The sequence below is a fragment of the Babylonia areolata genome, chromosome 28 (genome assembly GCF_041734735.1).
Source record: "Babylonia areolata isolate BAREFJ2019XMU chromosome 28, ASM4173473v1, whole genome shotgun sequence".
Taxonomy (NCBI): Eukaryota; Metazoa; Mollusca; class Gastropoda; order Neogastropoda; family Buccinidae; genus Babylonia; species Babylonia areolata.
Genome location: NC_134903.1, coordinates 2,127,835 through 2,150,552, shown reverse-complemented (window position 1 = coordinate 2,150,552; position 22,718 = coordinate 2,127,835). Strand labels below are relative to the sequence as shown.

The following is a 22,718-nucleotide window of genomic DNA, read 5'->3' as shown; positions in this document are numbered from 1 at the left end:
AAGTTCATTCCAAATGCAAGGTCCAGAGACAGAGAAAGAATGGCGTCCAACCGTGGAGTGTTTGAATCTGGGTATGCGTAAACAGAGTGGATCTGAAGCCGATCGTAGAGAGCAAGATGGAGTGTAGAGGTGAAGGCAGCCGCAAAGATAGGAAGGAGCAGATTTGTGAATACATTTATAACATAGAGTGCTGATCTTATACTTTATTCTGTGTGAGACAGGGAGCCGATGGAGATGTTGCAAAATAGTAGTGATGTGCTCAGATCTTTTCTTTCTGAGGACGAGTTGGGCAGCAGTTTTGTATGCGCTGAAAGGACTGAATGGATGAAGCAGGCAAACCAGACAATAGGGAGTTACAGTAGTCAAGGCGAGAGAGAACGAGAGAAACCACAAGTCTAGATGTTGCATCGGTGGACAGATATTTCCGAATGGAACTGATGCTTTGCAATTGACAGTAGCAGGATTGACATGCCTGACTGACAAATTTTTGCATGGACAGTGTGTTGTCAAGGACAACACCGAGGGTCCTGACTCAACTGGAAAGTGCACCAAACCAGCAAGCAGCATACTGGACCATAATGATGAAGAGATGCTGACATCAGCTGCAAAAAGAAAGCTGTGTTGGTACGGCCACTTAACAAAGTCCTATGGTCCTGCTTCACCAGTCCTCCAAGGAGCTGTAGAGGGAGGGGAAGGGAGGGGAAGGCAGAAAAACAACAATGGGATGACATCATTGCAGAATGGATGGCAAAACTGACAGGTGCCATAGCTGAGTGGTTAAAGCGTTGGACTTTCGATCTGAGGGTCCCAGGGTTCGAATCACGGTGACGGCGCCTGATGGGTAAAGGGTGGAGATTTTTACGATCTCCCAGGTCAACATATGTGCAGACCTGCCAGTGCCTGAACCCTCTTCGTGTGTATACGCAAGCAGAAGATCAAATATGCACGTTAAAGATCCTGTAATCCATGTCAGTGTTCGGTGGGTTATGGAAACAAGAACATACCCAGCATGCACACCCCTGAAAGCGGAGTATAGCTGCCTATATGGCGGGGTAAAAACGGTCATACACATAAAAAGCCCACTCGCGTATATACGAGTGAACGTGGGAGTTGAAGCCCACGAACGCAGAAGAAGAAGAAGGATGGCAAAACCATTTGCAGACTGATGCTTTGACACACAACCCACAGACAAGGAGGAACCGGCGAACAGTTCTACTGTGTGGCACTCCAGTTACTCTTCACAGAGCTGACGGAGAAGAAGGAGAATGTTTCCAAATTATAGACAGAACTTACTTAGAACTTACATGTAACCCTTGACAAACACGAGAATTACATGATATTAAAAGAGTGACACAGAATTTTGCCGGGGAGAATCCGATTACCGGTAATGATACTGACTGACAGACTGTTGTGTGTGTGTTGCAGAAAGCTTACAGTTACCAGCTGGTGTCACTTTGGAGGATACAGAGAATCCGGAGTTTGTGTGAGCAAAATCATTTTCTGAAATACTCTTTCTATCAAGTATTGGGGCTGTTGATTGTGTATGGATATGTCTGTTTCTGTTCTTTTTGATGGGTTTTGTGTCAACGTGTGTGTTCATGTGTATGTAAGTGTGTGCATGCCTCTATGTGTGTATGTGACTGTGAACATGCTTGTTTTTATGATCCTCATATTTATACTGTTTTGTTCATCTTTGTATAGATATCCACAGGTAAGAGAGAGCTTATGAAAAATTGTGGGAGACTGAATCATAATGCCTTTTATTTCAATTGCTGTTTGTAGTTACCACACATATATGTTTCTGTTTGACTGGGTGGCACTGTACATCACTTAAGTAATACTGTCTGAGTTGTGAGTCTGTGCATGTGTACCTGCATAAGACTTACTGTCTGAGCTGTGAGTCTGTGCATGTGTACCTGCATAAGACTGTCTGAGCTGTGAGTCGGTGCATGTGTACCTGCATAAGACTGTCTGAGCTGTGAGTCGGTGCATGTGTACCTGCCTAAGACTTACTGTCAGAGCTGTGAGTCGGTGCATGTGTACCTGCATGAGACTAGCGTGGGTGTGGGTCTGCACACTCACATTTTGAAGTGTATCAGTACCCATGTCTGTATGTGAGTGAAGGGTCACTGCACTCCTGCTGTGTTGTGTTGTATCCATACCACACCAGAATAAAAATAAAGTTTATACAGAATCACGCAAGTCTGGAAAAGCCTTGGAACAATATGTTTTGCCTTTTAGGGTGTGGGAAAGTACTGGAATTTTAATTAAAACATTTGACCAGTACCACTGAACACAAACCTTAATGCATTTAAAAAAGAGGGGGAAAAAAAAGAACATAGATGCCAGGATATTAGCCAAACTCTTTTGTCAGTGATGAAGCAGACAAATTTTTTATTCATAAAGATTGGCTTTGTGTTTGGTACTGAAAATTTTCAGTCTGGTCTTGAAAAAGTACGGAATGTTGGTTACGTCTGTGGGAACCTCGTGTTGTGAGAATGAACAGTGGCCAACTTGTCCTGTCATTGATTATTTCCCCTGTGCAGGTACCCCCACCCATACCAGTTTGAGCTGGACGAGTGGCAGCCGTCGCCAGAGCAGCTGGAGAAAGTGGTCCCTCAGGTAACCCCCCACCCCCCTTCCCGGGTGACACATCGGTAAGAGGTGCTGGCGGCAGTCTCCCTCAGCATCTTCTCACTGTGACTGGGCGTTGGCTGAATGGTTAGAGCGCTGGAATCTGGCCCAGGTTTCCTGAGTTCGATCCCAAGGTTTGATGCTCCTGTCAGGCTAAGGGTGGAGGTTTTTCTGATCTTCCAGATCAACATGAGTATGCACAGACCTGCTAGTGCCTGAACTAGTGTGTACGCATGCACAAGATGAAATAGGCTTGTTGAAGATCCTGTAATCCATATCAGTGTTTGGGGGGTTACGGTAACAAAAACATACCCAGCAGGTACATCTCCAAAAATGGAGTATGGCTGACTACATGGTGGTCATACTTGTAAAAGCCGACTTGTAGATTACTAATGTAGAGCCCACATATGTAGAAGGAGGGGGGTGAGGGGGTGGGGGGCGGTAGAAGGAGGACTCACTGAAATTGTTGTTTGTTTTTTTGCTGTCTTATCATGTCCACCGTTTCAGCAGCACCCACTCCAGTGCCATTCATTCTGAGACCTCACCACATTGTTTGCTACTTCAGTCAGAAGCTTCCATCCGTCTATATATGTATGTTTTTTTACCTTCTGCCCTAGCCCCCCAAAAAAACTATGAAGAGAAATTCTAGGCATATTATGTATATATATGTACATAATTGTATGTATATAAATGTATCTATCTACTAGTCTGTTGATCTAGGTATTGTTATTACTTTCCGCAATAGCCATGTCAAAAGATGATTTAAAAAATTCTAGTCTGCAGGTCGTATATATAGATGTATGTAAATAAGTAAATATATATATATATATACACAGATATTTATATCTGTCTGTCCATCTGTTTATCTATATGTTTTTACTTTCAGTCGTAGCCATGACAAAGGTAAAGTTAAAAGAGAATCAGACTTCTTCCAGGAGTCTGCACTGGTGGGTCGTGATTCATGCTATAGTATGTGTCATTGAATTGGATTTTAGGAAAACAAATTCCTTTAACTCATTATACCCCACAGCCACATGCCTACTTGGACTGAGACCTCTGCAAGAAACGAAAAAAAGGTTGTTCGCTAAAACGGCGAAAATTGATGGAAAATTGTTTATTTGGCTGATTATTTAAAAAAAGAAAAAGAAAAAAAAAGCTTTCGTTTTCTTGCATCCATAATCTGTAAATGGTTTAGCTTAGAATGCCACCTGTTACCAAGTAAGACTAAACTTAATCAGAGAAGTGTGTTGGAAGGAGAATACTCATACCTGGTCCACAGGGGAAGTAATCATTGTACAAGTTAACTGGTACCTGGAGTTGAATGAGTTAAAAGAAACGGGGAAAAAGTCTATGTATTTGCAATACCGTTCACCAAACACCCTCACACCTGTCTCGCCAGGAGCCCAAGCCAGTGGACACCACACCACCGGAGTTCATCGACACGGCCTCTGACCTTGGTGACCTTTGTGACCTTCTGTCGAAAGAGAAGGAGATCGCTGTGGACTTGGAGGTGAGTTGTGGCCTTTCCTTTTTGACTCACTTGTGTAAACAAAGTGAGTCTATGTTTTAACCCGGTGTTCGGTTGTCTGTGTTTTGTGTGTGTCTGTGTGTCCGTGGTAAACTTTAACATTGACATTTTCTCTGCAAATACTTTGTCAGTTGACACCAAATTAGGCATAAAAATAGGAAAAAATCAGTTCTTTCCAGTCATCTTGTTTAAAACAATATTGCACCTCTGGGATGGGCAAAAAAAAAAAAAAATGAAGCCAAATTATATGCAAACTGCATTTACTGTTATATTTATATTTTTTGTATTCTCTAAACTTGGCACTTTGATCTGATATTCTGACCCAACAACAAGAGCAGTCATTATTATCATTTTTTGTTCAAACAGGAACTTCTTTTGCTAAGCATGGAAGTTTTATTTATTTTGCAAACGTTTTGGTGCAGATGGTAAAAAAAGGGAACTTACTCTGTAATTAATGCTAGGGGACTTAATTTGCTTTAAACTTATCTTTCTCATCTTAAACATTACATTTTGAAATTATACTCAGTACATAAAAAGCTTGGATTTTTTTTTTTTTAAAGTGTATCACAAGTGAGTCTTGAAGGCCTTGCCTCTCTTGTTTTTCATTGTGGGTCAAATCAAATCAGATCTGTCCAGGGACAACTTTCTTGTTGCTGTGGGTTCTTTTATGTGCGCCAAGTGCTTGCTGCACGTGGGGGCCTCATATTATCGTCTCTGTTATCGTTTCATTCAAACAGCTAGCGTCCATACCACATCTCAGGGTCCAGCAGAGGGGGGAGAAAATTGTGCCGAGTGTGATCAGTCCCACACTGTTTAGATTCTCTGGCTTCCTGGGTGGATGCGTTACCATTGGATGCAGTATGAGTGTGATACTCATGTGGTGTCTGTGTGTATGTCTGTGCGTTCTCTGTCTTCTGGACGGTGGCCGAATGGTTAAGATGCTCAGCTGCCAATACAGAGAGTCTGTGAGGGTGTGGGTTCGAATCCCACTCTCGCCCTTCCTCCCAAGTTTGACTGGAAAATCAAACTGAGTGTCGTCATCATTCGGAAGAGACGATAATCCCATGTGCAGCACACACTAGGCGTACTGAAAAACGACCCGTGGCAATGAGAGTTTTGTCCTCTGACAGAATTCTGAAGAAAAAATCCACTCTGGAAGGTACACAAATATTTATATAAACATACACACAACGCCTGACTAAGTGCGTTGGGTTATGCTGCCGGCCAGGGACAGGCACCATAGCCGAGTGGTTAAAGTGTTGGACTTTCAGTCTGAGGGTCCTGGGTTCGAATCTCGGTGATGGCGCCTGGTGAGTAAAGGGTGGAGATTTTTCCGATCTCCCAAGTCAACATATGTGCAGACCTGCCAGTGCCTAACCCTCTTCATGTGTATACGCAAGCATAAGATCAAACACGCACGTTAAAGATCCTGTAATCCATGTCAGTGTTCGGTGGGTTATGGAAACAAGAACATATCCAGCATACACCCCCCGAAAGCGGAGTATGGCTGCCTACATAGCGGGGTAAAAACGGTCATACATGTAAAAGCCCACTCGTGTACATACGAGTGAACGTGGGAGGTGCAGCTCACGAACGCAGAAGAAGAAGAAGAAGCTGCCTAGCAGATGTGGGTGTGTCGTATGCAGATTTGTGGGAAGGCAGTGACGTCCCTTGAGAGACTGAAAGTGGAAGTGAAACTGTCTTTCAGCACCACAGTTACCGGACGTTCCAAGGCTTCGTGTGCCTGATGCAGATCTCCACACGCTGTCAGGACTTCCTGCTGGACACACTCACTCTGCGCTCCCACATTGGCTTGCTCAACCAGGTCTTCACCAACCCCGCTATCACCAAGGTGAGAGACAGAATGCAAATACGAATGCGAATATTTTTGTTTAGAATAGGCCATAACCCCTCTCTGTAGGAGACATTACAGAATATGGATATATATATATATATATATATATATATGATAGTCAGTTGTGTCCGACTATGACCATCAGAACAGCAGAGGAGGCAACTGCTGTTCTGACTGTTTGGGCTAGAATTTGATTATAGTGGAGAGTGTCTTGCCCAAGTACATCCCCACTCTCTCGGCCAAGAGGGTTTTAGGACAGTCAGCTTTGGGATAGTTCCCAAAGGCCAACTAGCCCACAAGGCTGCAGCACTAAGAGCCAGTACAATTTTGCGATTATAATACCAGCATAAATTCTAAACAAATGTAAACAAAAATGTGTACAAATGAAACACATTAATACATCCAAAAGGTTAGGTTGAACTAATGCACAGTAGCCTCAATGCCTTGTAGACAAGTAAAGCCACATTTGTCAGGACATTTTCATTTTTAGACGCCATAAGTAAACTGAATCTGAAAAGACATGGATTTTGATAATACTTAGATCCAGTTAATTCCACCCTCAGGTCATGTAGAACAGGACAACAATACATGACATGGATTTCATTTTCTTCAGAGAGACAGAGAGTCAAAGTCAAAGTCAAAAAATGTTTTAATTGTCAGGCCTCTGGCCCATAACAACAGGAGTCACAGCAAAATGTAACATGCAATATGTGTTCATTTACATACCATTCAGGCATTTTTTCCACAAAGTTAGTGCTTAATAGATATACATTCACAGTTTCAAGATTGTTTCAGAATTTTCACTAGCTACGATAGAAGAGAGTCCGGACAATGATGGGATTCTGAAGTATTTAAACGGTATTAATTCGTGTCTCAGTTCTGTACATTTAGGACATACAAAAATAAAGTGTATTTCATTTTCAATCTTGTTGGAGCAAAAAGGACAGCAACTATCAGCATTATTCAAATTAGAGACAGACAGAGAGAGAGAGAGAGAGAGAGAGAGCGAGCTTGGCAAGGGGTGTGAGTGTGAGAGGGAGACAGCTTGGCAAGGGGTGTGAGTGTGCGTGTGAGAGAGAGAGACAGAAAAGGGCTGTGGGGTCCTTCACCCTTTCCCAAGGCCTGACTAAGTGCATTGGGTTATGCTGCTGGTCAGGCATCTGCTTAGCAGTTGTGATGTAGCGTATACAGATTTGTCTGAATGCAGTGACGCCTCCTTGAGTAACCGAACTGAACCTAATCACCCTGGAAACGGTGGGTATGAAATCACTGCCTTGGTGGCTATGGGACCTTTAAGCTTTCATGATACAGATGTTCCATGGGGTTGACTCTGATGTGACCATAAAAGGCTGTTGGGCCTTTGACCCTAGAATCAGTGGATATGAATTCAGTGCCCTTATGGCCAGTTAAAGGCTCTGGGAACTCTGAGCTTTCATGGTCCAGTTGTTCCTCGGTGTGGACTCTGACGTTGGGTGGCTGCAGCGTGACTCTGTGGTGTATGTGTTGAACCTGGGACCTATGACTTTTCATTCTCTTACCCCCAGGTCACCCAGCACCTTTGGAATCCCATGCCAGGGGAACAAACTCTTCCAATTTTCCATAGTTATTGAAAAAAAAAAAAAATCAAAAATATAATTAAAAAAATTGGAAGAGTTTGTACCCCTGGCACCATAATCTTTTTCTTTTTCTTCCTCAACTTGATAGCGACAGTGAACATGCTGATTTTTGTTCTTTTCATTTTGAGTGATGCTGTATTTTCCCTTGATGGTCGGGAGAAAAACAACAAACAAACAACAAAAAACCCAACAGACCTACCTGATTGATACCTTCTCCATAACGAAAAGAGAAATATAATCCATTCAGCTATCACAAGATTGTTTAGAATGCCAATAAATATCAGTGAAATCAACGACTGACTCACTGACAATATTGATTTTGGAGGTCCGGCGATCTGTTCACACTCAGTACCGACTTCACTCTCATCATTGGTGAAACTCGGTCAGTCAGTATCTGGGTCACTCAGTACGACTGATTTTTATCAGATTCTCACGCAGAAATCATTGAAACGGTTAAAAATCATCTTCAGAATCGTCGTTCAGATTGTGCTGAAGCTCTTAGCAGTCGATCAGACTCATCTTGCAACTTTGAAAATTCATAGGGAAAACTTAACCAAATTGAACCCCGAAAGGTGCAGAATGTTCAGCAGGAAGTGACTCTGGCAAGAATCTGATTTACGTAAACAGCAATGGCTGAGCCCATTGTAGGAAGGTGGCACTAAGGGGTGCTCTGGGTTCAAGACCAAATTTTAAGCGGACGTTCCTGGGTAATGAGGGTTGAATTAATTTTCAACTTTTTATCTACGATCCAGGTGTTCCACGGGGCGGACTCCGACGTGGAGTGGCTGCAGCGTGACTTTGGGGTGTACCTGGTGAACCTGTTCGACACAGGGCAGGCGGCCCGCGTCCTCAACTGTGCCCGCTTCTCCCTGGCCCACCTGCTGCAGGTGTACTGCCAGGTGGAGGCCGACAAGCAGTACCAGCTGTCTGACTGGAGGATGAGGTGACGTGTGGTGGGGGGGGTGGTGGGTGGTTGGGGTGGTGGTGGTGGTTGGGGGGTGGTGGTGGTGGTTTTGGGAGAGGGTTAGGATGAGGGTGTGGTGTGTGTGCGGAGGGGAGGTTGTGGGGGGGGGGGGGGGTTAGGATGAGGGTGTGTTGTGTGTGTGTAGGGGGTTAGTGTGTGTGGGGGGAAGGGTTAGGATGAGGGCATGTTGTGTGTGTGTAGGGGGTTAGTGTGTGGGGGGGGGAAGGGTTAGGATGAGGGTGTGTTGTGTGTGTGTAGGGGGTTAGTGTGTGTGGGGGGAAGGGTTAGGATGAGGGCATGTTGTGTGTGTGTAGGGGGTTAGTGTGTGGGGGGGGAAGGGTTAGGATGAGGGCGTGTTGTGTGTGTGTAGGGGGTTAGTGTGTGTGGGGGGAAGGGTTAGGATGAGGGCGTGTTGTGTGTGTGTAGGGGGTTAGTGTGTGTGGGGGGAAGGGTTAGGATGAGGGTGTGTTGTGTGTGTGTAGAGGGTTAGTGTGTGTGGGGGGAAGGGTTAGGATGAGGGCATGTTGTGTGTGTGTAGGGGGTTAGTGTGTGGGGGGGGAAGGGTTAGGATGAGGGCGTGTTGTGTGTGTGTAGGGGGTTAGTGTGTGTGGGTGGAGGGTTAGGATGAGGGCGTGTTGTGTGTGTGTAGGGGGTTAGTGTGTGTGGGGGGAAGGGTTTGGATGAGGGCGTGTTGTGTGTGTGTAGGGGGTTAGTGTGTGTGGGGGGAAGGGTTAGGATGAGGGCATGTTGTGTGTGTGTAGGGGGTTAGTGTGTGTGGGGGGGAAGGGTTAGGATGAGGGCGTGTTGTGTGTGTGTAGGGGGTTAGTGTGTGTGGGGGGAAGGGTTAGGATGAGGGCATGTTGTGTGTGTGTAGGGGGTTAGTGTGTGGGGGGGGGAGGGTTAGGATGAGGGCGTGTTGTGTGTGTGTAGGGGGTTAGTGTGTGTGGGGGGAAGGGTTAGGATGAGGGCGTGTTGTGTGTGTGTAGGGGGTTAGTGTGTGTGGGGGGAAGGGTTAGGATGAGGGCATGTTGTGTGTGTGTGTAGGGGGTTAGTGTTGTGTGGAGAGGGTGTATCCGTATGTTATTTCAGGTGTGTGTGTGTGTGTGTGCAGGGTGGTGAGAAGGGTTACATTACTTCAGTCATGTGCTTGCAGACCCTGTGTGTTCTCCAGGGTTTGAGGGATGAGGGAAAGGTGCCACAAGGGGTGTTTGGTTGAACTGATAGTGTAGGATGTGGTCATTTTACACAGTTGATGCAATGTTTCACCTGTCCATCATCTTGAAAACAAAACAACAACACACAGTCATCACATACAAACATTGATTCGCTGCATTGTGGAGGGGTATAAGTAATCAGATGACTAAAGACACAGCTTGACAGTTTGTAAACCTCACATAAATTTTTCTGTCAGCTCAAGTCTGCGTCACACTAAACATAAACAGTGCAATTATTTTGAGAACATGACCATTCTTCAAAGTAAACATTACTCCAGCTCATAGAATCCCTGTCAGCTAATATGTTAGAAAACCACACATCATTTGGCCATGAATATTAGAAAAGACAGCAGTTCATTTCCTGCAACACCTGAACTCACCCACACACATCCAGAGAAACAATATGACATCTTTCACAAAGTGAGAGCGTGTCGCTACACTGAGAGCACTAGCCTTTTTTTGGTTTTTTCCTGCATGCAGTTTTTTGTTTGCTTTTGTTTTCCTATCAAAGTGGATTTTTCTACAGAATTTGGCCAGGGACAACCCTTTTGTCGCTGTGGTTTATTGTCTCATCTGAATGACTAGCGTCCAGACCACCACTCAAGGTCTAGTGGAGGGGGAGAAAATACTGGCAACTGTGCCGTGATTCAAACCACTGCGCTCAGATTCTCTTGCTTCCTAGGTGGACGTGTTTACCTCCATGCCATCACTCCACACTGTCTGGTACTGACTTCAGTTGGGGAAGGTTAAAGCAGAGAGGAAGAGAGAGGACTGGGCCCCACCTTCCTGTGCCGAGTCCTGGACACAGTGGATGTGAAATCACTGTCCTGATGGGGAAGGTTAAAGCAGAGAGGGCCGTGCCCCACCTTCCTGTGCCGAGTCCTGGACACAGTGGATGTGAAATCACTGTGTTGATGGGGAAGGTTAAAGCAGAGAGGGCCACACCTTCCTGTGCCGAGCCCTGGACACAGTGGATGTGAAATCACTGTCCTGATGGGGAAGGTTAAAGCAGAGAGGGCCGTGCCTTCCTGTGCCGAGTCCTGGACACAGTGGATGTGAAATCACTGTCCTGAAGGTTAAAGCAGAGAGGGCTGTGCCTTCCTGTGCCGAGTCCTGGACACAGTGGATGTGAAATCACTGTCCTGATGGGGAAGGTTAAAGCAGAGAGGGCCCCGCCTTCCTGTGCCGAGCCCTGGACACAGTGGATGTGAAATCACTGTCCTGATGGGGAAGGTTAAAGCAGAGAGGGCCGGGCCTTCCTGTGCCGAGCCCTGGACACAGTGGATGTGAAATCACTGTCCTGATGGGGAAGGTTAAAGCAGAGAGGGCCCCGCCTTCCTGTGCCGAGCCCTGGACACAGTGGATGTGAAATCACTGTCCTGATGGGGAAGGTTAAAGCAGAGAGGGCCCCGCCTTCCTGTGCCGAGTCCTGGACACAGTGGATGTGAAATCACTGTCCTGATGGGGAAGGTTAAAGCAGAGAGGGCCCCGCCTTCCTGTGCCGAGTCCTGGACACAGTGGATGTGAAATCACTGTCCTGATGGGGAAGGTTAAAGCAGAGAGGGCCCCGCCTTCCTGTGCCGAGTCCTGGACACAGTGGATGTGAAATCACTGTCCTGATGGGGAAGGTTAAAGCAGAGAGGGCTGTGCCTTCCTGTGCCGAGCCCTGGACACAGTGGATGTGAAATCACTGTCCTGATGGGGAAGGTTAAAGCAGAGAGGGCTGTGCCTTCCTGTGCCGAGTCCTGGACACAGTGGATGTGAAATCACTGTCCTGATGGGGAAGGTTAAAGCAGAGAGGGCCGGGCCTTCCTGTGCCGAGCCCTGGACACAGTGGATGTGAAATCACTGTCCTGATGGGGAAGGTTAAAGCAGAGAGGGCCCCGCCTTCCTGTGCCGAGCCCTGGACACAGTGGATGTGAAATCACTGTCCTGATGGGGAAGGTTAAAGCAGAGAGGGCCCCACCTTCCTGTGCCGAGTCCTGGACACAGTGGATGTGAAATCACTGTCCTGATGGGGAAGGTTAAAGCAGAGAGGGCCCCACCTTCCTGTGCCGAGCCCTGGACACAGTGGATGTGAAATCACTGTCCTGATGGGGAAGGTTAAAGCAGAGAGGGCTGTGCCTTCCTGTGCCGAGTCCTGGACACAGTGGATGTGAAATCACTGTCCTGATGGTTGTAAAAGGCTATAGGAACTTTAACCTTTATTTTTTATCTTTCTGCCCCTCCCCCACCCCCCTCCCCCACCCCCTTGCCAGACATGAATTCACACTTGTCAAACCTTGTTAGGGTGTTGGACAAAAACAAAAATTAAGTGGGATTTATTTTATTTTATTTTATTGATTTACTTTATAGACATTATTTCATAGGCCGTCACTGCTTTGTTGGCCAGGTTTGGTGGGACTGTCGTGATGTGCGTGTGCCCTGGTCTTGTTACTTCTCTCTCTGTTGACTTCTCTCTCCACCACGCAGTTATTCTTTTGTTTGTTTCATTTTATTTATAGCTTAGCTTAGTTTTGTTGAAATTCATGTATGATCACGTTTAAACTTCTAGCTATGAAGACATCCGTCACATACTGAGTATGTACATGTATCAGGACAGGACTTTATATAAGATCTTCTTGTTGTCCTGTTCATCTATAACTGTGCTGTATTGTGAAATGTTCCAAATAAAATACTGGTTTAAACAGGACTTTATATAAGATCTTGTTGTCCTGTTCATCTATAACTGTGCTGTATTGTGAAATGTTCCAAATAAAATACTGTTTAAACCAATCCAGATTTGATCTCACTGTCTTCCCGCAGGCCTCTCCATGAAAAGATGATCCGCTACGCCCAGGAGGACACCCACTACCTTCTCTACATCTATGACCGCATGCGCAACGAGCTGATTGATCGGGGCAACGAGCAGAGGAACCTGTTGCAGTCTGTGTACCAGCGCAGCAAGAACGTGTGTTTGAAGGTGAGGGTGTGTGTACCAGCGCAGCAAGAACGTGTGTTTGAAGGTGAGGGTGTGTGTACCAGCGCAGCAAGAACGTGTGTTTGAAGGTGAAGGTGTGTGTACCAGCGCAGCAAGAACATGTGTTTGAAGGTGAGGGTGTGTGTACCAGCGCAGCAAGAACATGTGTTTGAAGGTGAGGGTGTGTGTACCAGCATATCAAGAACGTGTGCTTGAAGGTGAAGGTGTGTGTACCAGCGCAGCAAGAACGTGTGTTTGAAGGTGACGGTGTGTGTACCAGCGCAGCAAGAATGTGTGTTTGAAGGTGAAGGTGTGTGTACCAGCGCAGCAAGAACGTGTGTTTGAAGGTGAGGGTGTGTGTACCAGCGCAGCAAGAACGTGTGTTTGAAGGTGAGGGTGTGTGTACCAGTGCAGCAAGAACGTGTGTTTGAAGGTGAAGGTGTGTGTACCAGCATATCAAGAACGTGTGCTTGAAGGTGAAGGTGTGTGTACCAGCGCAGCAAGAACGTGTGTTTGAAGGTGACGGTGTGTGTACCAGCGCAGCAAGAACGTGTGTTTGAAGGTGAGGGTGTGTGTACCAGCATATCAAGAACGTGTGCTTGAAGGTGAGGGTGTGTGTACCAGCATATCAAGAACGTGTGCTTGAAGGTGAGGGTGTGTGTACCAGCGCAGCAAGAACGTGTGTTTGAAGGTGAGGGTGTGTGTACCAGCGCAGCAAGAACGTGTGTTTGAAGGTGAGGGTGTGTGTACCAGCATATCAAGAACGTGTGCTTGAAGGTGAGGGTGTGTGTACCAGCGCAGCAAGAACGTGTGTTTGAAGGTGAAGGTGTGTGTACCAGCGCAGCAAGAACGTGTGTTTGAAGGTGAGGGTGTGTGTACCAGCGCAGCAAGAACGTGTGTTTGAAGGTGAGGGTGTGTGTACCAGCGCAGCAAGAACGTGTGTTTGAAGGTGAGGGTGTGTGTACCAGCGCAGCAAGAACATGTGTTTGAAGGTGAGGGTGTGTGTACCAGTACATCAAGAATGTGTGTTTGAAGGTGAGTGTGTGTGTACCAGCGCAGCAAGAACGTGTGTTTGAAGGTGAGGGTCAGGGCTTGTGCTCATATCTAAGTGTGTGCATACACTTGACTCTGTGTATGGATGTGTATGTGTTAACGCCACATTTGCGTGCATGCACACAGTGGTAATGTATGTTTGCTTGCTTTTCACAGGCACACACGTATTCATGGCGCTCACACAAACACATGCACATGTGCACACACACATGCACGTATGCACATATGTGCATGCACGTTCATATCTTATAACTGAGGATTCAAATTGAACTCTTTTTTTCTGAGTGCCAGTCGGGCACTGTGGACAAAACATTTGAGTGTCCAGTTGTGGTTTTGGGTACCAGCATAATAAAATGAAATAAAATCTTCCTTCGTTTCAAAGGTGTGTCACGGACAGCCTTTGTGCCAGGCAAGTACACTCACTGGTGCTTTGATTCGTACTCCTGCTGTTCATTCTTTTTGTCATCCTCAGCTTTTGTCTCTGTTTCGGGAGCCTTTCTTTTAACATAGAAGATAGGAAATATCGTTCATCACTAACACGCCATGAATGTCAAAATCTGATCACACATGAGCAAAGATGTTGCTCCGCGAAGCGAGCTGCAGCAGACGACGCTTCAATCGATAGCGTTCAAGCTTGCTTTCTTGGTGTGTCTTTTAATTTGTTTTCTTTCGCCACTATCAGTGTTTGAGTGCCAGCTGGGCACTCCCGACAGACAACTTGCGTGCCCGAGCCAACTTTTCATAGCATTTGCACCCAGGCACCCGCTAAATTCGAACCCTGTAACTTAAACAGACATAAAACTTAAGAATAAAAGGACTCACTCATACACAGCAAGATGTTGAACTCACACCATCTCCAGCCCCTCCAAACGATTCGCAGCGGATGCTATAGATAGGGTTGATTTGGATGAGCATGAGAGGGAGAGGAGAGAGGCCGGTGTCTCCTACACCACACCACAGGGAGAGAGGCGTGTGTCTCCTACATGACACCACAGGGAGAGAGGCCGGTGTCTCCTACACCACACCACAGGGAGAGAGGCGTGTGTCTCCTACACCACACCACAGGGAGAGAGGCGTGTGTCTCCTACACCACACCACAGGGAGAGAGGCGTGTGTCTCCTACACCACACCACAGGGAGAGAGGCGTGTGTCTCCTACACCACACCACAGGGAGAGAGGCGTGTGTCTCCTACATGACACCACAGGGAGAGAGGCGTGTGTCTCCTACACCACACCACAGGGAGAGAGGCGTGTGTCTCCTACATGACACCACAGGGAGAGAGGCCGGTGTCTCCTACATGACACCACAGGGAGAGAGGCGTGTGTCTCCTACACCACACCACAGGGAGAGAGGCCGGTGTCTCCTACACCACACCACAGGGAGAGAGGCCTGTGTCTCCTACATGACACCACAGGGAGAGAGGCGTGTGTCTCCTACACCACACCACAGGGAGAGAGGCCGGTGTCTCCTACACCACACCACAGGGTTGAATTGGATGAGCAGGAGAGGGAGAGGAGAGAGTCCTGTGTCTCCTACATGACACCACACTACAGGACAGTGTGTGTGACTGGGTGCAGGTGTTCCGGAAGCCGAGGCACACGGCGGACAGTCACCACGACCTGTACATGAAGAGCAAGAAGGTGTTCAACTCCCAGCAGCTGCAGGCACTCAAGGACATCTACGCCTGGAGAGACAGGACGGCTCGTGAGGAGGACGAGAGCACGCAGTGAGTGATTTGCATGTTTTTGTCTTTTTTTCAGTGCTGTCGGCTGTTTCGGCCTACAGTGCACTGTAGCGCATGAGGCACACCACCTGAATTTAAAGAAAAATGCTCCTGCCGTTAAGTGAAAGTCCTCCATTTTCTCTCTGGTAACAGCTGATGTTGTTTTGCAATTCGGTTTTCAGTTTGGTTCAATGGTGAACATGAACTATGTTGATTTGAACAGTGCTAAGACTGTTGCTGTTCAGTGCGACTGTGAGTGTTATTTTATTGTGATCAATGATGTTATATATGGAGTTTGTTGTGTCAGGTGACCCTGTGTGTTGGTCAGAATTTAGTTTTCAGACATAGGGCACATTCATGTAGACTTACACAGGGGTCAGATTTGAGTAAAAAAAAAAAGTAGCGCCTTATAGCCAGAAATTTACGGTATCTTATCCTGATTATTATTATTTTATTTTTTTCCTCACATTTAGGACATTTAGTTTTCAACATTTCGATGATGATGGGGGTGATGAAGATGCTACTATGTGATACCATTTAGGTTTTGACTGGGTACTTGTGATATATCCTGGCGTCAACCAGGCTTGAGAGATAGACACCTGCTGTGTTAAGTCTGGAAATTTGAGCAACGCTCCCAAAGTGGCATCCTTGAAGTGGATAACCCTGGACTGTGTGGTCCCTGTCATCCAGTTGGGCCCATAGCTCTCTCAGGTCTGGGTAGGAGCTGGCTGCAGGCTGGTAAAAACTCACCTCTGATGGGAATGGAACCAGCGTCCATCCTGCCATTTGTCTGCAACGCAAACCACTTCATCATAGCGGCCAGTATCTGTTTGGGCTCCCTGGGGTGTGTTTGTGCATGGTTAAAAAATCCCAGATAGTTGTTTTTTTGTTTTTTTAACTGTCCTGGGGACAAGTTGATAAAAAAAAAAAAACAAAAATGTAATTGTTCACCAAATTTCTAACTGCCCTCCCAAAGGAAAGAGACTGATCTTTACTCCGGTTTAAAGTCTGTGATGACCTCTGTTTTTTTTATGTAGAAGGTTAGGAATGCCAGAAGGTTTAGTTGTCCCTAGACAGTTGATCAGGCAGGTACTTTGATCTGTGATGTGAGTGTGTGTTTGTCTGTGTGTGGAGGGGAGGGTGGGGGGAGGGGGGAAGGCAGTGACTATATGTGACTGGAACAACCTGCCTGAAACAGCTATAGCAGCAGACACCTTGGACACCTTTAAGTCTAGGGTGGCCCCCAATCAGTAGTTAATTAGATAATAGGTCCCCTCCCCCTCCCCCCACACCCTCTCTTACCCCAATACTTTTGGGTTTTTTAATTTATTTTGGGGGCCCTGCTGTCTTAGATCAGCAAGGGACCGGCTAGCTCGGAAGGGCGAAAAGTGAAGTGATAGTAGCCTGCTGGAGAACCCACTTAGAGTAGGACTAAGTTTTCATCCTCACTAATAGGTCTGTCGCTTTCTGTTGCTTGTTTTTCTTCCATCGCAACCCAACAAAAACGGTGTAAAAATCAAATTGATGATTGTGGCCGTCAACGCAGTGAAAGTGAAAGTGGAGGGGAGGGAAGGGGAAGCAACAATGTGTTATGAATTTAACAGCATCTGCAGGCCCTCAGAGCTGTCCATGGTGGGTGGGACGAGGATTAGAGAGTGCTTCTTATAAAACGTCGTATCTCATTGTTCTGTGTAATCAGTTGAGTGCCGTAAATATTTTGCTTACGGCCTTTGAAACATTGACATAATGCCTGCTATAGATAGTTCAGACAAACATTGTTTCATTTGTGTTAATCCAAACCCCCCCCCCCCTCATTTGGCATATGTATACATATGTAACTAAAATGGAAATGAAAACCATTTATTCCCCCCACCCCCTTTCCCCCCAAAAATACTACTGTAAATATATTGTTCACATTAAACAGATAATCACCCTAAATAGAATGAATGACGGGCGCAATAGCCGAGTGGTTAAAGCGTTGGACTGTCAATCTGAGGGTCCCGGGTTCGAATCACGGTGACGGCACCTGGTGGGTAAAGGGTGGAGATTTTTACAATGTCCCAGGTCAACATGTGTGCAGACCTGCTAGTGCCTGAACCCCCTTCGTGTGTATACGCAAGCAGAAGATCAAATACGCACGTTAAAGATCCTGTAATCCATGTCACCATTCGGTGGGTTCTGGAAACAAGAACATACCCAGCATGCACACCCCCGAAAACGGAGTATGGCTGCCTACATGGTGGGGTAAAAACGGTCATACACGTAAAAGCCCACTCGTGTGCATACGAGTGAACGCAGAAGAAGAAGAATGAATGAGAATAGAAAAGAAATGTTAATGTGTGCAGGTATGTGTTGCCGAACCACATGCTGCTCCAGATGGCGGAGATCCTCCCCCGGGAGCGCCAGGGAGTGCTGGCCTGTTGCAACCCCATCCCTCCACTGGTGCGGCAGTGTCAGCACGAACTGCACAGCCTCATCCTGCAGGCCAGGGAGACCACTCTTACCCAGGTGGGTGCATGGATTGCCTCCCTCCCTTTTTTTTTTCCAGTGGCGGAGGTGGGGAAATATTTGTTAGTGACGGTTGTGGCGGCTGTGGTATTGTTCTGTGGTATTGTTCTGTGGAATTGGTCTGTGGTATTGTTCTGTACACATTCACCCCATGGACTGCTGCTGCCAAGTATGCCATCACTGAGGTAAGACAGACCTTACAGGTCAGGATGTCATTGAAGGGCTGTCACCTCACTGTGATAAGATAGACCTTACAGGTCAGGATGTCATTGAAGGGCTGTCACCATCACTGAGGTAAGACAGACCTTACAGGTCAGGATGTCATTGAAGGGCTGTCACCATCACTGAGGTAAGACAGACCTTACAGGTCAGGATGTCAGTGAAGGGCTGTGACCATCACTGAGGTAAGACAGACCTTACAGGTCAGGATGTCAGTGAAGGGCTGTGACCATCACTGAGGTAAGACAGACCTTACAGGTCAGGATGTCAGTGAAGGGCTGTCACCATCACTGAGGTAAGACAGACCTTACAGGTCAGGATGTCATTGAAGGGCTGTCACCATCACTGAGGTAAGACAGACCTTACAGGTCAGGATGTCAGTGAAGGGCTGTGACCATCACTGAGGTAAGACAGACCTTACAGGTCAGGATGTCAGTGAAGGGCTGTGACCATCACTGAGGTAAGACAGACCTTACAGGTCAGGATGTCAGTGAAGGGCTGTCACCATCACTGAGGTAAGACAGACCTTACAGGTCAGGATGTCAGTGAAGGGCTGTCACCATCACTGAGGTAAGACAGACCTTACAGGTCAGGATGTCAGTGAAGGGCTGTCATGTCACTGAGATAAAACGGGAGCTTAGCAGTCAAGGGGTTAGTGACATATCCATTACTGTGACCGCCAAGTGCAGACATGCACTGTACCTCTGATGGATGTGTATCTAATGGATGAAAACAGTGGGACATGTCCTAAGTATGTTAAATCAGAACAGGCACTACTGTTGAGAACACCGCCGAAGTGACTCAGCAACAGTGAAGGGTCTCCTCTGGTATGTGCCTTGGCACAAAATGTTATGAAAAAACAAAACAAAAAAACGAACAACTTGCCTTGCCTTGCATTGTGTTGAAGCATCCAGGGCGACCTTACATCAATGAGTTCCTTTGAACTGCTGACGCTGGGACTGCGACAGACGAACCTGGGTTTGTGTGTGTAGGGGGATGTGGGGGGGGGGGGCAGGGGGGGACTTGGAATGAGTGGTGTGGGACTAATGCCACTGAAACGGGGCAGACGATAGGGCAGCAACAAAAAAACAACAACAAAAAACAGAGAACAAAAGATACTCCAGATGTCTTCACCATGTAAGCACAAGAGATACTCCAGATGTCCTCACCATGTAAGCACAAGAGATACTCCAGATGTCCTCACCATGTAAGCACAAGAGATACTCCAGATGTCCTCACCATGTAAGCACAAGAGATACTCCAGATGTCTTCACCATGTAAGCACAAGAGATACTCCAGATGTCCTCACCATGTAAGCACAAGAGATACTCCAGATGTCCTCACCATGTAAGCACAAGAGATACTCCAGATGTCCTCACCATGTAAGCACAAGAGATACTCCAGATGTCCTCACCATGTAAGCACAAGAGATACTCCAGATGTCTTCACCATGTAAGCACAAGAGATACTCCAGATGTCTTCACCATGTAAGCACAAGAGATACTCCAGATGTCTTCACCATGTAAGCACAAGAGATACTCCAGATGTCCTCACCATGTAAGCACAAGAGATACTCCAGATGTCCTCACCATGTAAGCACAAGAGATACTCCAGATGTCCTCACCATGTAAGCACAAGAGATACTCCAGATGTCCTCACCATGTAAGCACAAGAGATACTCCAGATGTCCTCACCATGTAAGCACAAGAGATACTCCAGATGTCCTCACCATGTAAGCACAAGAGATACTCCAGATGTCCTCACCATGTAAGCACTCACCATGTAAGCACAAGAGATACTCCAGATGTCTTCACCATGTAAGCACAAGAGATACTCCAGATGTCCTCACCATGTAAGCACAAGAGATACTCCAGATGTCTTCACCATGTAAGCACAAAAGATACTCCAGATGTCTTCACCATGTAAGCACAAGAGATACTCCAGATGTCCTCACCATGTAAGCACAAGAGATACTCCAGATGTCCTCACCATGTAAGCACTCACCATGTAAGCACAAGAGATACTCCAGATGTCCTCACCATGTAAGCACAAGAGATACTCCAGATGTCCTCACCATGTAAGCACTCACCATGTAAGCACAAGAGATACTCCAGATGTCCTCACCATGTAAGCACTCACCATGTAAGCACAAGAGATACTCCAGATGTCCTCACCATGTAAGCACCCTGTCGACAGATGCAGAGATGCCAGCTGTTATGATTTTGCCATATTTTGCTATGCTCCATCGCAGTTTGTTCCAACACCAACATCAAAAGTTTTTCGCTGAGTTCATTTTCGACTTCATAGCTTGGTCACATGCTTTCCTGTCGTCACATTACCCAGACGCTCTGGACCTGTCGTTAAAGAGACATGGCAGTCATTACTAACATTGGTCTCACATGATGATGCTCAGCTAATCGTGTGCGTGTTTACATCAAAAGAGTTGAGTGGACCAATCAGCTTAATCGTAGGAGTTACACCGTGTTGGAGGTAGGCCCAAGTGTTTGTATGCCTTGTAGATTAAATGTACGTTTGCTGATGTGGCTCAGAGTCCCGAGTGTTCCAACCAAATTTCCTGTATGTTCCTACTAACACTTGACGGGGGTTGGCATCTGTGCAGTTTCTCTGAGTGCTCCTACAAACACTGGTCAGGGGTTGGGGTCTGTGCAGTTTCTCTGAGTGCTCCTACAAACACTGGTCAGGGGTTGGCATCTGTGCAGTTTCTCTGAGTGCTCCTACAAACACTGGTCAGGGGTTGGCATCTGTGCAGTTTCTCTGAGTGCTCCTACAAACACTGGTCAGGGGTTGGCATCTGTGCAGTTTCTCTGAGTGCTCCTACAAACACTGACAGGGGTTGGGGTCTGTGCAGTTTCTCTGAGTGCTCCTACAAACACTGACAGGGGTTGGGGTCTGTGCAGTTTCTCTGAGTGCTCCTACAAACACTGACGGGGGTTGGCATCTGTGCAGTTTCTCTGAGTGCTCCTACAAACACTGACAGGGGTTGGCATCTGTGCAGTTTCTCTGAGTGCTCCTACAAACACTGACAGGGGTTGGGGTCTGTGCAGTTTCTCTGAGTGCTCCTACAAACACTGGTCAGGGGTTGGGGTCTGTGCAGTTTCTCTGAGTGCTCCTACAAACACTGACAGGGGTTGGGGTCTGTGCAGTTTCTCTGAGTGCTCCTACAAACACTGACAGGGGTTGGCATCTGTGCAGTTTCTCTGAGTGCTCCTACAAACACTGACAGGGGTTGGGGTCTGTGCAGTTTCTCTGAGTGCTCCTACAAACACTGGTCAGGGGTTGGGGTCTGTGCAGTTTCTCTGAGTGCTCCTACAAACACTGACAGGGGTTGGGGTCTGTGCAGTTTCTCTGAGTGCTCCTACAAACACTGACAGGGGTTGGCATCTGTGCAGTTTCTCTGAGTGCTCCTACAAACACTGGTCAGGGGTTGGGGTCTGTGCAGTTTCTCTGAGTGCTCCTACAAACACTGACGGGGGTTGGCATCTGTGCAGTTTCTCTGAGTGCTCCTACAAACACTGACAGGGGTTGGGGTCTGTGCAGTTTCTCTGAGTGCTCCTACAAACACTGGTCAGGGGTTGGCATCTGTGCAGTTTCTCTGAGTGCTCCTACAAACACTGACAGGGGTTGGGGTCTGTTAACAGATGGAGGCCAAGAAGACACCCTTGGAGCCCTCCTCTGCCCAGCACCCCCACTACCACCACACCTCCGTCACTGCCTGCCCCCACGACCTGTCCAAACACGGCGCCCACCTGCCCCCACCTGACACAGGTAGGTGTTTCAGATTGGATCAGCTTTCAGATCAGCTTCAATATAACAGATGAACATTACATGTCGATGAAAATATATATTGCTATATTTATAAATAAATGTTTTTATTTGCTTATTTATCTATTATTGATTTAAGAAAAGAAACCTTATCCAGGCTACCTTACTGATGGGTACATGTGGGTCTGTGTTATTGCAAAGAAACCTTATCCAGGATACCTTACTGATGGGTACATGTGGGTGTGTGTTATTGCAAAGAAACCTTATCCAGGCTACCTTACTGATGGGTACATGTGGGTGTGTGTTATTGCAAAGAAACCTTATCCAGGCTACCTTACTGATGGGTACATGTGGGTGTGTGTTATTGCAAAGAAACCTTATCCAGGCTACCTTACTGATGGGTACATGTGGGTGTGTGTTATTGCAAAGAAACCTTATCAGGCTACCTTACTGATGGGTACATGTGGGTGTGTGTTTCTGCAGGTGGTGTCCCAGAAAAGCCCAGCAGTTCCCTGTCAGGGGAGGAAACGGACATCCCCCTGAAGAAAAGACCTGTCCTGTCCGCTCTGGATTCCTTCAACAGTCTGGTGAGTCAGGGGCTGAATAGACACACACACACACACACGCACACACGCACGCACGCACACACACACACACACAC

At 46.9% G+C, this 22,718-nt stretch overlaps 1 protein-coding gene across 1 annotated transcript in view; it reads left to right on the top strand.

The window, feature by feature from the left end:
* LOC143301816 (exosome complex component 10-like) overlaps positions 1-22,718 on the top strand; it is a 50,725-nt gene that overhangs the window by 10,972 nt on the left and 17,035 nt on the right. Inside the window, exons 6-15 of the mRNA XM_076616215.1 lie at positions 1,426-1,483; positions 2,547-2,622; positions 4,034-4,144; positions 5,871-6,014; positions 8,386-8,576; positions 12,617-12,773; positions 15,402-15,550; positions 17,893-18,055; positions 21,934-22,060; positions 22,541-22,644. Of these exons, the coding sequence (XP_076472330.1) occupies positions 1,426-1,483; positions 2,547-2,622; positions 4,034-4,144; positions 5,871-6,014; positions 8,386-8,576; positions 12,617-12,773; positions 15,402-15,550; positions 17,893-18,055; positions 21,934-22,060; positions 22,541-22,644 (1,280 nt within the window). The remainder of the gene's footprint in view (positions 1-1,425; positions 1,484-2,546; positions 2,623-4,033; positions 4,145-5,870; positions 6,015-8,385; positions 8,577-12,616; positions 12,774-15,401; positions 15,551-17,892; positions 18,056-21,933; positions 22,061-22,540; positions 22,645-22,718) is intronic.